Genomic DNA, 15,083 nt, shown 5'->3' with positions numbered 1-15,083 from the left:
TAAGACAAACAAGTTTGTGTACATTTATGGGGTCGTGCATGTAATTACCCACCCTGTAATGTACTTTCACAATAAAGAGATTGCACTACAGTACTTGTATAAGGTTAATTGAAAAATCTATTTCTTTTGTTTATTTTTTTACAGTGCAAATATTTGTAATAAAAATAATATAAAATAAGCACTGTACGCTTTGTATTCTGTGTTGTAATTGAAATTAATATATTTGAAAATGTAGAAAACATCAAAAATATTTAAATAAATAGTATTCTATTCTTGTTTAACAGTACAATTAAAAATTGCAATGAATCACAATTATTTTTTTAATTGTTGAGAGCCCTATTTTCAATGTATTTGGGAGAGATCGTGTAACGCGGACGGACCTCGGTCATCGGCAGGCAGGATCGAACCTGGGACCTCTGAAGCTTAGGGTGTGAGCCAAAAGCCACATCGCTATTAGCTAAGGCTGTAGCAGACTCATCAATCTCTAGCTGAACTAGGTGCCACTAGAGGGGACACAGCATGACACCGAGCAGGCTTCCCCTAGCTGAGGAAGCGCATCCCGAGCTTCAGAGACTTCCCTGTTGATATCCTGGATGAGCACCCACTTGTAATGCTGACAGATCCCAGTCATCAGCAGGTGGGATCAAACCTGTGACCTTTGAAGCTTAGTGTGTGAGCCTCTACTGCATGAGCTAAAAGCCACATAGCTGTTAACTAAGGCTGTGGCAGACTTATCAATCTCTAGATGGGCTCAGTGCTTTGAGAGGGGTCAGACCGCCACACCAAGCAGGCATGGGTTACGTTTGCATACGCTATTTTTAAACTTCCAGTTATGATAGAGCAGCATTGAGCCAAGGTCATAACATTGTCTGAAGGCAATGATTTTATTAACTCTTATGCCCCTGTGCCCTGCTGCCACAATATATATTATTTTAAGTGTCTACATCCCATGGCAATTCAACTGGGATGCGTCAGAGATGGTATATGACTCAGGACTGAATGTATGTTTTCCTTATATCTGTTAATTTATGCAGCATTCAAGAAGTTAATTGTGTTATCAGTTTATTGTAATTATTATAGAGCTTGTTTCGATTGACTTCAAAAAATTGCTTTTCCCCCTAAATCAAAAATAGTAAAATTAATCATTTCATTTATTGGGAATATCATATTTTAAGTTGAAATGACTGCTGTATTGTAGTTTAGGACTTTAACAATTTGGAGGTAATTTACATTTTTGTCTGGGAATCTTTTCTGGACCCTAAGGACCTGGTTTCTCAAAAAATGCATTTGAAATTTCATATCTATTTTGTGTGTGTGCAGCTAATGTGATTGCTCATGGAAATAGCCAGTTTGGAGTTTCTTAATTAGTCATTTCCCCCTCCCCACTTTTCCTTGCCTGGAAATGAATCTTTTCTGGACTTTTCAGATATTAAATTGCTTAGTTTAAAAAAAATCTTGTTGTTGCAGCTGGTTTTAGGAGAAGCTTTCGTCTTAGCAGAAAAGATAGAAAGACAAATAAATCCATGTATGAATGCAAGAAGAGTGATCAGTATGATACAGCAGATGTCCCAACGTATGAAGAAGTTGCACCATATCGACGACAGCCTAATGAGAAATACAGGCTTGTAGTTTTGGTTGGTAAGTTTTTTCTTTAATGTCTAAATCAGGAATCTAGAGTAAATATTAGTGCAATAATCTTACAGAAGTTTAAAATTTAACTTTTCTGTCTCTCAAACTGCAAATTTTAATGATCTAGAATATTATGTTGCTGCGTTTGCTCATAATTTCTCATCTTTTTTTGGTGGTTTGAGTTTTGGAAAACTGCAAGTGAAGAGCTATTTGTGCATCATATAGTATGAGAAATACTGTCAACCCACTAATCAAAATATACAGATAAGCTGTAATGTAACCTTGATCTTTTTGTTCTTTAAAATTGTGCTAAAGTCCTGAAACTAAATCTTATTTTGGTGCAATGAAGACTCCTTATGTGGCTGCAACTTTACCAACAGAATATAGCTTGCAAAGAAATTTCCTGAGCATCTAGTTCTTTGTGTGAAGAACTGGACTCCAACAAGGAATGCCTCTGTGCTCAACGTAAGGGACCCTCTCACTATCTTACCACTCATATTTCATGTCCCACTTGCTCCCTGTCTAGGCTTAGGATAAGCTATGACCACAACATGCCTTATTATCACAGAGTTCTCCTGCTATAGAATACGTCAGTTAAGTGTCTTGGCCGTTCATCCCCAGTATGCTGAACAAGGTTTTCACTGGACTATTTTTCAGAAATATGTCCAAATCTATCTCAGACAAATGAACCAGGGTGTCCAGAAACATTTCTGGGCACCCATGTGCAATTAGGTGTCACCACTCCACCGGAATGCTGGATCCTCTTTATCTCCCAAGGCTGTAAACTTGTCCTCCTGCAAATGAGAAGAAACAATTTCATTGTCAATGTCTGGGATGTCGTAAAACAGGGGCTTATTGTTAAGTGCGTTAACCTGCACTAGTTGCCTGATCCTTGGGGATGTGCTAGACTGTCTATTGGTAAGCTGTCATACCAGAATAGGACCCATTTGTTTCAGAAGTTCTCTTTTCCATATTGGACCCATTCTGATCACCAGAAAGAAAGGTTAGTTATTCACTTGTTCCAAAAATTGCTCCCAGATAATTGTATTTCACTTCTGATAAACAAGTAAAAAGATTTGGCCTTCTGGCACCTGAAATTGTTTTAGCCAAGTGCACACAATTCTCAGGCTAGGACAGTGACTTGACTTGTGAAATTCTGATGATCTGATCAGTTATTGCAGCTGTTGCAGGGCTAACTTCTGTATCTCATGGACCAGTTGAACTAGTGAGTTAGATTTCTTGACCAGAGAGCTGGCCTCTGTGTTCAGTTAAGTACCGAAGAGTTGCACAGCTTTTTTGCTAGTGCCTGGAATGCTCCCAAGATGTGCTTTTGCCCCCAACCCTGTTTTCTAGCAAATTAAAAAAAAAAAAAATCATGGTAGTGAGTAGACAAGTCTCCCATATCACTTTCCACTCCAAAAAGGGTCTGAATCTCACAAATGTCAAACTTTATGTGGAGCAGCAGTCTTATAAAAAAATATTTTTAAAAAAGAAAAGTCCAATGATTCAAAAACAGCAAGGAGAATGAAAGGAGGCAGAGCACTGACTTGATGTTGCATTTTGCCAAAAAGGCCTACTTCCTGAAGGCCCTAACTGTAATGACAGTGGAATCAAAGGAGTGGCAGTCTTGAGTATAATCCAGAATCAATATAATCACTGATAGAGCCCGGCATACAAGCACTAGTGAACCTGCTAGTGTTCACCAGGGGCCTTCTTCAGAATCAACCCCGAAGAGAATGTAGACCTAAGATTATCTTTACCCAGGCAAACAGTGCAATCAGGACTTGTCCTTATTTAAAATTTATTGTATTCACCAATCATTCAGAAATGTGTTGAGATCTTCAAACCTCAAATTGTTACAACATGTACATCTGCAAATGGAAAAATGTGCTGTTAGATTATTTTTCTATTTTGTAAAAACCTCAAGGTTCTGAGGGTTTTAAGCCTCAACTCCCAGAAAGATTTGATTTGCATAGAGGACAAAACTTTTCAGAAACCTTGTGTCTACAATATAAAGGATTGGGCAATACTCAGCAAAAAAACCCAATCCTGAAAATCTCACACATGGGATTAGTTCCATTGATGTCAGCTGGTGGTTTTTATATTTCTTTATAGAATCATACACTCGCTGAATGTATGGGACTACCCACTTGAGTAATGGTTGCAGTAACAGACCTATATATTATAGCTATCCTGATTTCACTAAAGTATTTTTTGGATTTAGATAACCCTCTGACTATGGCAAACAAAGTACATTGAGTTTTGAATATTGGCAAAAAATATAACAGTGCAGCAGTACAAACATTAAGCAGAATTATTTAACATTTTTTTGCCATGGTTCTGGAAAAGTCCTTCTCCAAGCGTGATGTAAAAGTGAAAACTTAATTGTATTTTTGCCATTTAGCCATTTTGTTCAGTGGCAGTTCCAGTTAAATTCCTTACCTTACGTGGAAGTCTGAGGGTACATTTTTAATCAGCTGGCAGTGCAGGCAGATATTAATGGTTAAGGCACTAGAGCTGGAAAAATATATGGCTGTGCTAAAACACTTAGCTCTATGTAAGTGTTCTTGAAGAGAAGTGAGGTGATCTGAGGAGATTAGGGATTTTAAAGACTTTGTAGGGTGCTGGTGTCTGCTGCTGCAGTATGACTCCTCCAAGGAGCAGTAGCCATTTTTAGGCTGCCCCTGGTGGTTATAACTTCATCAGAGTGCATGGGTGGGAGGAAGCTTCTGGACCCATTTCTCTGCTAACTCCCCTGGATGCTCATATACTGACACTCATGTACTGAGCATCTTAATTTTACCTTCTTAATTGGCCTGCCTAATTCCCAGACCAGATAGGCCCTTAGTCCATGGCATAATGAAATCCTCAAGCCTTGCACAGAGTCCTCAGGCACTCCTGCAGGCCCAACTCCCATCTATTGGGATGGGTTGATGTCCTTTCCCAGGAATTAGGCATCTCTTCCTGGGATTTAAGGATGGAAACTCACCACTGCCGTCCAGTGATTTTAATACTTTCCTGGGAGGCTAATCTGTTCCTGTGGCCAGGCCATCACTGAAATTACCAATCCTGTAAAAAAGCAAGAAACAAAAATGGAATCTGATTAAACCCACCCTGGTCTTCTTAAGAAAAGTCCACAAAACCCACACAAAACTAATGTGTCTGTAATCAAGATAAAGAAAGCACATGAAAATACAAAGGAACAAAACTATACCCTGTATTACAATAAATAAGTAAATTGAGGGGAGGGTGGATGAGGCGTGGAGCAGTGCAGGGCCCGCTTTTTTCTTCTGTGGGCTGATGGGTGCCTCAACAGCCAACTCTGGTGACTGATATAAGTATCAGGATTGTCCAGGTGCAGACATTTTACTAGGAAGGAGCTGCAAACAGGTACCAAGATGTGGCCTTGGATCTGGTTTAGACCTACCTCATAATCTGGCACTAGCCTGCATGTCTAGTGTTCTTATAAAAGTTTCTTAAGGGTATGTAATTAAAATGCATTGCTTCAGTCTCTTTTTAGAAACTGTATTGCATAAATCCAATTTAAAATACAATGATATGTTAACTTAGTATTTTCAAAGGTAACCAGAGCATCTGTCTCACTACTTTTTGTTTCTTTTGCGGTAGCATATAGGTTGATGCTTCATTAGTAGAGTTTTCTCTACTATTAAAGCAGCAGAGCAGATGAAATATGACCCTCTGTCAGGGACTGTTATGAACTGTTGAGTGGCTGTGTTTTTATAAAAATCATGTCCAAGGGCGCATTGAATTTAGTTTTTAATTAACAGTTTTGTCACCCTCCAGCACTAAAATTCAGTCATCTACTAGTGTAATCACTGTAAGATTGTGGGCTATATAAAACAAGTAATAACATCAAGTTGACTTTACACTTACACCAACAGAAAGTCCAGTGCAAAAGTGTGATAAGTAGACTTTTTATAACGAATTGCATATGTTTGATTTGAGGAATACCTAGAGATTTCATTTGATTTATGACAGCAAAAATCAAATGAAAGTGTGCTTTCTCAGTAGCAAAAGCAGTTCAGAAGCTTATTGTAGACTTCAGTAATTCTGATGTTGTTCTCTGCATATTAGGAGCAGTTTAAGTCTGGCCAATACCATAAAAATGTCTTGGGTGAAATGTGGAAAAATAGCACGGTTAAGTAATACAGGTACAGTAGGAGCATTCTGTGTAACATGTGAAATATAATTTTGATATATGCCAGGGAACACAAGGAAAAAAAATTAAATTAAAGCAGTAATTAGTCAGGGCAGAAAATGTCCAGTATGTTGCACTATGACTGGAAGCATAATTTACAGTTGGAAGCTGTTTAAAAAAAGAAAAAAACTGCCAATTGGAGATTTCAACTGACTTGATCTAACAAAATGCAAGTTGTAGGCATGATAGCTTTTACTCCTATTATGTGTTCTCCTAAAACATAAGTATTTTAAAATGAGTTCAATTATACTGGTTAGTCAGCATGTTGAGCTCTTTCTCCATTGACTTCATATCTGCTTCCTACAAGTGTTTACCCATGAGTGAAGTTCTACACATCTTTGCGGTTAAAAACACTGGCCCTTTTCTTGTGTGTGTCCAGAAGGATGGAAGGTGACTAAATTACTTTTTCAATCTTTTTTAGAAGTTATGGGCAGGACCACAATTCAGGAAAACTTCCCTAATCAGGGAAGTACTTAAAACATACTTTCCTGAATTGGAGACTATACTGAATACTTCAGAGAATCAAACTTTGTTAAAGCAAGGACCACATCTTAATAGAAACGTCAATGGAAGATGATCCATGTCAATTTTCAAGATCCCCTCTCCTTCTTTTTGCGATCATGTAATGTCCCAATGGCAACTATAGCAATTGATATATGGAATAGTAATATAGGAAAATGCTTACTGTACTTTTATTTGACATAAATGTGATGTATCAACTGGAAATGAGAATAACCATGTGATCAGCCAGTCCACTATGGACCACCACCAAACGATCCATCTATCACCAGCGATTCTCAGCCCACTGTTCATAAGCTACTCTACCTACACCTCATTGATTCCTTCCCTTCCCTCCCCTCCCCTTCCCTCTTTAATAAGAATTCTGAATATATCTTATTAACAGTAGGATAAGCATCAGTCGGCCCTACAGTTGAGATGCTGGCAACTATTGTAATCTATAATATTTTTTACAGTGGAAATTGACTTATATTAATGGGAAAACACTTCAGTCCCGTTAAATGAGGCTTCTGCTTCAGTAAGTGTTTGGGCAAGACCAATACAGATGTCATGGTCTCTACATGCCAGTGTGGAAATGCCAGGTCAGGTCCAGCCTGTCCCCAGCTAAACCTGCGACAGGGCTTCTTAAGTGGATGCTGCTTTTTCTTGGCTCCTGCTAGTGGTGGTGCTGGGATGGCTTGGGGCTAAGTTGTCACTGTTTCCCTGATAGTATGCTGGGGCCATCGTCAGAATAAAGAGGAACCTGAAATGCAAGCAAAGGAGCATGGAATGGAAAGGCTTCTGTATTGGTCTGCTCTTCAGCAGATCATCAGAAAGCAGACACCATGTTTGTACTTCTCATGCCTGACCTCTGTGGAGCCACCGGGAGAGATAAAGATGGCTGCTGATGGGTCTGTCCCCATGAGGGAGAGTGGCTCCTAGCTCTCCCCACTTACCCTGAAGATCAGAAAAGTGTAGCAGTCTGTTTTAATGCCCACCACCCACATTTGGGTCTTTGGTTCATCTTCATTCCTGTAGAAGCTCAGTAAAGCTTCTGTAGGAACACCATTAGCTTGCCCTTCCCCCCTGACCCTCTCAGCCCAACTGTTTCACTTCAACCAGCTGGAGGGGAAGAGAAGGATCCAGGAGCAGCAGCCTCCATTTAAGTCACCCTGCCTCAGGGAGGCCAGGGTAATGTGGTGGTACTGTCTGATTTGCATAGAATGTGACATTTGCATTGTCCCTGGTGTTGCCCCTGCGGCACCAGTTTGACCTCTCTCATTCATACTTCATTGAACGGCAAATCTAGAAATGCCCTCTCATTGCTAGTTGTAGTTACTGAAGCACAAATTAGTGAGGTTCTACCTTAATATCTCTTATCTCGTGAGATCTAAAAATGTTACACTTGACAAACATACACAGCCATAGCAATTTAGCAACCAACTCTACAACAAAGATGGTAAAGTGAAAGTTTAGCTTTTGAAGCAAATCTCTGTTTCTGAAGATTGTCGTGGGAATTTAGCAGTCCAAGCAGTGAAGACAGCACCCCAGTTTTTACTGAAAGACACCTTTCCTCCTTACCTCCCAAACAAATATGCTGCATGTAGCTCAACATCTCTGCTTGGGAAGAATGAAGGGCTGAGTTGACCTTGCTGGGTTTTGAGCGTGGGTAGGCTTAGTCCAAAGTTTTGCCCAGAGTTGGTTAAAACATTATTTCTATTTTTCTTCAAACACGTGTGCCTGGTGTGAGTCTTAGAACATAAGAACGGCCATACTGGGTCAGACGAAAGATACATCTAGCCCAGTATCCTGTCTTGTCAACAATGGCCAATGCCAGGTGGTCCAGAGGGAATGAACAGACAGGTAATCATCAAGTGATCCATCCCGTCTCCCATTCCCAGGTTCTGGCAAACAGAGGCTAGGGACACCATCTCTGCCCATCCTGGCTAATATCCATTTATGGACTTATCCTCCATGAATTGATCTAGTTCTTTTTTGAACCCTGTTATAAGTTCTAATAATTTGTGGCTCAATCCTGCAAATGTGTATATCAATGGGTATGTCTACACTTTGAGCTGGGGGTTTAATTTCCAAATTGAAGAGATATACCTGTGCTAGTTCTGAATCAAGCTAGTGTGCTAAAAATAGTGTCTGGTCATGGCAATGCAAGCAGTGAGAGAGGCTAGCCACCCCGAGAGCACTAAGAACATACTCGGGTTGGCTAGCCCATAATGCTGCTCCCATTGCTGCAACTACACTGTATTTTTAGCTCACTGCTTGACCGGAGCTAGTGCAGGTATGTCTCCTTGAACAGGGAATTACCTCATCAACTCAAAGTGTAGACATACCCAGTGAGGTACAGTCATAAGGACTAGGCATAACAGTAGGAGTGTGCTGGATTGGACCTTTAAGTAGAATGATTCAAAATGGGTCAGTAATTGACATGAATATTCTCATTTTTTTCTTAAAATTGTTTTCAATAAATAGAATGGATGATCATTCAGTTTTAGAAAAGTTCATTTGATTGATTACACCAAAGCAAAAATTTCCTGGAATAAACATTACTAGCATTCCACTCAAGAACCTGTTTTTTTTTTAAATCCTGATGCTTTACTCCCTTCCTGCTGGGTTTAAATTATTTATTCCCAAGTATATAATTTTTAGAAGCATGCCTCTTTCTTTTCATTTTAACACAACCAAGAACATTCAGAGTAGAATTGTGCATTTTACTCAGGAAATATAGTATAATAAAAATAAGAATAGACAATGTACTCATAATTGCTTTTGCTAATTAGGTATCTGTTCTCTGTGTGTGTCTCTGTTACAGTTACAAATGGTAGTAGCAATTGCACAAAGAAAAAAATAACTCTGGAAATTCTGAAAAGTAGCCACTGAAACAGAAGAATCTACAGCTTTCATAGCTGTATTTTATAGCGACAGAGAAAATGGTGGGTGGGGATGAGAGACAGCTAGTAGTTGGTTTTTTGGTCTGGAAACAGATTGCTCTATGTTTCCAGAGCATCTGTCACACAGTAAGTGAAACCTGAGTTCTTATATATAAATAGAACTAAAAGCATACCATTGATTTGACAGTATGTAGGCTGAGGAAATAACATTTGTGTATAAGGAAGATGTCTTGCTTAAAAAAAAAAGTATAGAACAGATTTTTCTGCTTCAGTTCTTACTGATCCTTTCAGTCTGCTACACTAATCAATCTGACGTGCATACAGAATTTTAATTACCTTTCCTATAAAACCTTACTTGCTTAAGTAAGTATAATACTAATAATTATAGACAAAATTTAGAAAATACCTAATGCTATTAGCACCATGACACATTACATTTTTTGACAGACATGCACCAGTAGATGCTGCTGTACATCACATTAAATAAACATTTATATATAAACTGATAGATTAATTTGCAGGCAGGTCAGAGATGGGACTTGAAATGTAGTTGTGTGTTTAACTTACGTAAACATATAAAAAGTTATAAATGCAATAACACTAAGTTTTTACAGAGAGACCATGGTTTTGGAGTGGTAGAAAGCGTATGGTCTTCATCTTTGTGTCTTGCTACACACAAGAGGTGGGTAATCAGTCATTCTTGGTAATTATTACTAAAAGGTTCTAGAGCTTCATTCTCAACTCCAAGTACTTAATCTGATTAGCAGACTATGGATGGAAGCCCAGAAAGGACTCCAAGTTCCATTAAAATATGTATCAGGTTGGTACTTTACTTTATAAACTGTTCCGAATTATAAAAGCTCAGGGCACATATACAGCTTCTACTATAATGTCAAGATCCTTCCCCAAACTCACAAATATCACCTCCATTTTCTGTGGGTTAAACTTCAGTTAGTTCTCTCTCCTCCAAGTCCGAATCTTGATCATGCACTGAGAAAGCACTGCCACTCCACCATCTGGATCTGATGAAAACAGAGCTGTAGATCATCCATATCCTAATGATACTACAATCCAGATCTCCCCCAAAGGTGTCTTGTACAAATTGGATAGGATGAGTGACAGAATGGAACCCTCCATGATCGATCTCTTGGAGCTAATGAGGGATTACCCAAAACCACCCTTTAAGACTTCAGAGAGAGAAAAAACCAAAACCAGTTGAAACCACGATCCCAGATAGGATCCATAGGCAGATCAACAAAATTTTGCATATAATACTATTGAAAGTTGCTGACAGACCTAAAAGAACCACTATGGCATCTCTCCTTCATTTTGTAGGAGATCAATGGGATCACTATCTCCATGCCAAAAGCCAGAGACTCCCAACATCAGAGTTGGCTTGACTCTACTTTTTCATTAACATTTCCCAAGGAGAGAAAGGTTAAAGATAGTGATATCTGGCAATTAAATCTTCTGAAATTTGTCTAAATACATCCTAGAAGAGGCTGTATCCATGGGCAACTCCAAAAGGCTCAGATTACCTGTTCTTCCGTTGGGTAGTCTCACATTGACCAGTTATAACACCTGAACGCAAGAGAGAATTTCTCTTTGAAAACTGTAATTTATCTTCCAGGTCCTGTGGGTGTAGGGTTGAATGAACTTAAACGAAAATTGTTGATCAGCGATACCCAGCATTATGGTGTAACAGTGCCGCGTAAGTAGAAATGCATTTTGTGAGGTCCTCATGCTGTATCAGGTTTTTTTTTTTCTTATGTTAACCTGAGGTCAACATTGTCAAACATGGATGCATAAACCCATATTTAGGCACCTAAATTAGTGTCATAAATTTTAAACATCTACATCTGCTGCATCTATGTTTTGAATAAACGTTGATTAAACCCACTAGAAAATTTTGGCCCAGATTCTGGTGCTGTGCATTTTTCAGTATAAATTTGATGTCAACAATGATTTTAGTAAATGAAACTCCCATTTAAAAGCTCCTTAGGAATTGGCATTGTAGTGGTGAAATGTATTCCACTGGCACTCCAGTTTGATGGAGCAAAATCTTACAGGGACAATGGGAGAATTCACACCACACAGACCTGATTGTTTCTTGCATATATTCAGAGATTGGTGAGTGGTGATATACAATGGAGAGTTTCCCCAGATTATTAGCTCCCAGAATGGGAAAGTTTTTCTTGTAGAGCAGCATGTTATCTCTGCTCTGATATAACTGTCAGATAATCATAGGCAATATGACAGATAAAGAGTGATGGTAGAAGCAGTTCTGACCTGTAAATACGTCATTCAAATAACTAATATTTTGGCATTATAAAATGCATCAAGTCTTACAAACCTGAAACCTGTTGGCATGATTGCCACTATTGGAATGTTAAAAACAGTGGTTATAACCTCTTTAGGAAGGATCAAATGGGCAAAAGGGGAAGTAGAGTGGCACTCTGTCAAAAATGGCATTACCTGTTTCCAAGTCACTGAGAAATTGGAAAAAATGATCTTCAGTGCATCTGGATCCATGTCCTAACAGTTAATGTATAAGATGAGGTATTGGTGTCTGCTAGAGACCATCAAATCACACTAGAGAACAGGATGATTGCCTCCTTACACACCTATCTATAATGTGTAGGGGAAAATAGTTGTGTAATAAGAGGGAACTTCAATTTGAGTGACTTATGCTGGAGGTCTCATGCTGCCAGTACTAAAACATCCTTGTAATTTCTAAACATTATAGATGACAATTTCCTAACTCAATTATGGCCGCCAACATGGGGATTTTATATTGGACCTTGTCTTAACAGATGAAGAGGAACTCATCACAGAACTAAAAATTAATGATAAGTTTGGTAGAAGTGATTATGTCTTTATCACATTTACAAATGTATATACGTGGTGCTTAAAGAGGGCCAGCTTCACAAAGCTGAAAACAATTATGAGCCAAATCAGCTGGCAGGAAGAATTTAATCAAAAAATGTGAATGATGATTGGGAATAATTTAAGAACACCTTGCTAGATTCCCAAAAAGCCACAATCAAGGAAGAAGGCCTGTACTGGTTTAAAAAATGACCTGATTTAGAGGGGAAGTGAAGACAACTTTGTGTGTGTGTAATAAAACAAACGGTAAAAAGGGGAAGTTGATCAATAATATAAATCAGAAGACAAGAATTGTAGAAAATTGACAAAGGGATACAAGGAGAAATCTTTGGCCAGCAGAGTTAAAGACAATAAGAAAGAGATTTTTAAATATATTAGGAACAAAAAGAATCCTGACAATGATGTTGGTCCATTACTAGATGGAAATGGTAGAATTATCAATAATAATGCCAAAAAGGCAGAACTGTTCAATAAATATTTCTGTTTTGTATTTGGGGGAAAATAACAGATAATATGGTGATAACACTCTTTCCATTTCATTAGTATCCCTAGAAGATATTAAACAGAAGCTACTAAAGTTAGACATTTTTAAATTTGCACGTCTGGATAACTTGCATATAAGAGTTTTAAAAGAGCTGATGGAGGGGCTTGCTGGACTGCTAATGTTGATTTTTCAATAAGTCTTAGAGTGCTGGAGAAGATCCAGAAGACTAGAGGAAAGCTAATGTGCCAGTTTTTTAAAAGGGTAAATAGGATGATTTTAAAAGGGTAAATAAGGTAATTGTAGGCCTGTTGCCTGACATCGATCGCAGGCAAGATGATGGAGTGGCCGATACAGAACTTGATTAATAACAAACTAAAGGAGGGCAAAGTAATTAATGCAAATCAGCATGGGTTTATGAAAAATAGATCCTGTCAAACTAAATTGATATCTTTCTGTGATGAGGTTACAAGTTTTGGTTAATAAAGGTAATATTGTTGATGCAATATTCTTTGACTGCTCTAGGCGTTTGACTTGGTACTGCATGACATTTTTATTAAAAACCTAAACCAATATAAAAATAATATAGCACACATTAAATGGATTTAAAATGGCTACCTGTTAGGTCTCAAAATGTAATTGTAAGTGAGGAATCATCATCGAGTGGGTGTTTTTCAAGTGGGGTCCTGCAGGAATCGGTTCATGGCCCTACACTATTTAACATTTTTATCAATGACCTGAAAGGAAACATAAAATGATCACTAATAAAGTCTCTGGATGACACAGAAATTGAAGGAGTGGTAAATAATGAAGAGGACAGGTCTCTGATTTAGACCAATCTGAGTCACTTGGTAAACTGAGTGCAAGCAAACAATATGTGTTTTAATATGGCTAACTGATAAATGGCCTAGTGGATAGGGGGGAAGCAGTAGAAGTGATATATCTTGATTTTCATAAGGCTTTTGACACAGGATCACATGACAGTCTCATAAACAAATGAAGGAAATGCAGACTCAATGAAATTACTGTAAAGTGTGTGGACAGCTGGTTGAAAGACTGTTCTCAGAGTAGTTATCAATGGTTCGCTGTTAAACTGGGAGTGCACATCTAGTGGGATCCTGCAGAAGTCAATCCTGGGTCCATTTGCAGGTGACACCAAGCTGGGAGAGGTTGCAAGTGCTTTGGAGGACAGGATTCAGATTCAAAATGACCTTGACAAATGGGAGAATTGGTCTCGATTCAACAAGAGGAAATTCAATAAATATAATGCTATGTACTTCACTTAGGAAGGAAAAATCAAATACAGACCTACAAAATGGGGAATAACTAACAAGGATCTGGGGATTATAGTGGATCTCAAATGGAATGTGAATCAACAATGTGTTGCAGTTGTGAAAACAGATAATATTCTGGGTTGTATTAATGGAAGTGTTGTATGTAAGACACAGAGGTAATTGTCCCACTATATTTGGTACTGTTGAGATCTTCGCTGGAGTACTGTGTCCAGTTCTGGGTGCCACACAGTCTGAAAGGTGTACAGATTGGAGAGTGTCCAGAGGAGAGCAACAAAAATGATAAAAGATTTAGAAAACCTGATCTTTAGGAAATGTATGTATGTTTGTTTTTTAAAAAGAGCATATTTAGTCTTGAGAAAAGAAGACTGAGGGAACCTGATAAGTCTTCAAATATGTTAATTTAATATGTCATAAAGAGGATGGTGATCAATTGTTCTTCATGTCCACTGAAGGTAGAACAAGAAGTCATGTGCTTAATTTGCAGCAAGGGAGATTTAGATTAGATATTAGGAAAAACTTTCAAACTGTAAGGGTAATTGAGCTTTGGAATAGGCTTCCAAGGGAGGTTATGGAATCCCCATCACACAGTTTGGACAAACACATGTCAGGGATACGGTCTGGGTTTACGAAGTCCTGCCTCAGACCAGGGGGCTGCACTTGGTGATTCGGAGGTCCCTTCAAACACTACATTACTATGATTTTATGAAATGTAAATGTATACATCTAAAACAAAGAATGTAGGCCATACTTATTGTAGGAAGCAGTGACTGAAAAAGATTTGGTGGTCAAGGTGGTTAATCAGCTGAACATGAGCTCCCAGTGTGATATTGTGGCCAAAAGAGTCAATGTGATCCTGGGAGGCATAAATGGGAATCTCAAGTAGGGGTAGAGAGGTTATTTTACCTTTATATTGGGTACTGGTGTGACTGCTGATGGAATACTATGTACAGTGTTTCAGAGTAACAGCCGTGTTAGTCTGTATTCGCAAAAAGAAAAGGAGTACTTGTGGCACCTTAGAGACTAACCAATTTATTTGAGCATAAGCTTTCGTGAGCTACAGCTCACTTCATCGGATGCATTCATCGGAAAATACAGAAGATGTTCTTATACATACAAACCATGAAAAAATGGGTATTTATTACTACAAAAGGTTTTCTCTCCCCCCACCC

At 38.5% G+C, this 15,083-nt stretch overlaps 1 protein-coding gene and 1 long non-coding RNA gene across 6 annotated transcripts in view; one reads left to right on the top strand and one right to left on the bottom strand.

Moving 5' to 3' along the window:
* MPP7 (MAGUK p55 scaffold protein 7) overlaps positions 1–15,083 on the top strand; it is a 344,361-nt gene that overhangs the window by 308,510 nt on the left and 20,768 nt on the right. For all 5 annotated transcript variants that reach the window (XM_074946145.1, XM_074946146.1, XM_074946143.1 and 2 more), the window contains 2 exons: positions 1,468–1,638; positions 10,883–10,963. In XM_074946145.1, coding sequence (XP_074802246.1) covers positions 1,468–1,638; positions 10,883–10,963 — 252 coding nt within the window. The remainder of the gene's footprint in view (positions 1–1,467; positions 1,639–10,882; positions 10,964–15,083) is intronic.
* On the bottom strand, positions 1,705–10,205 carry LOC141983240 (uncharacterized). The gene is made up of 3 exons (XR_012638321.1): positions 10,168–10,205; positions 4,619–4,698; positions 1,705–2,423 (listed from the first exon to the last, which is right to left on the bottom strand). It is a non-coding gene; the product is annotated as an uncharacterized LOC141983240 (long non-coding RNA).

The sequence above is a fragment of the Natator depressus genome, chromosome 2 (genome assembly GCF_965152275.1).
Source record: "Natator depressus isolate rNatDep1 chromosome 2, rNatDep2.hap1, whole genome shotgun sequence".
NCBI lineage: Eukaryota > Metazoa > Chordata > Testudines > Cheloniidae > Natator > Natator depressus.
Note: the sequence above shows the minus strand (reverse complement) of the source record. Positions and strands in the feature narration are given on the sequence as shown.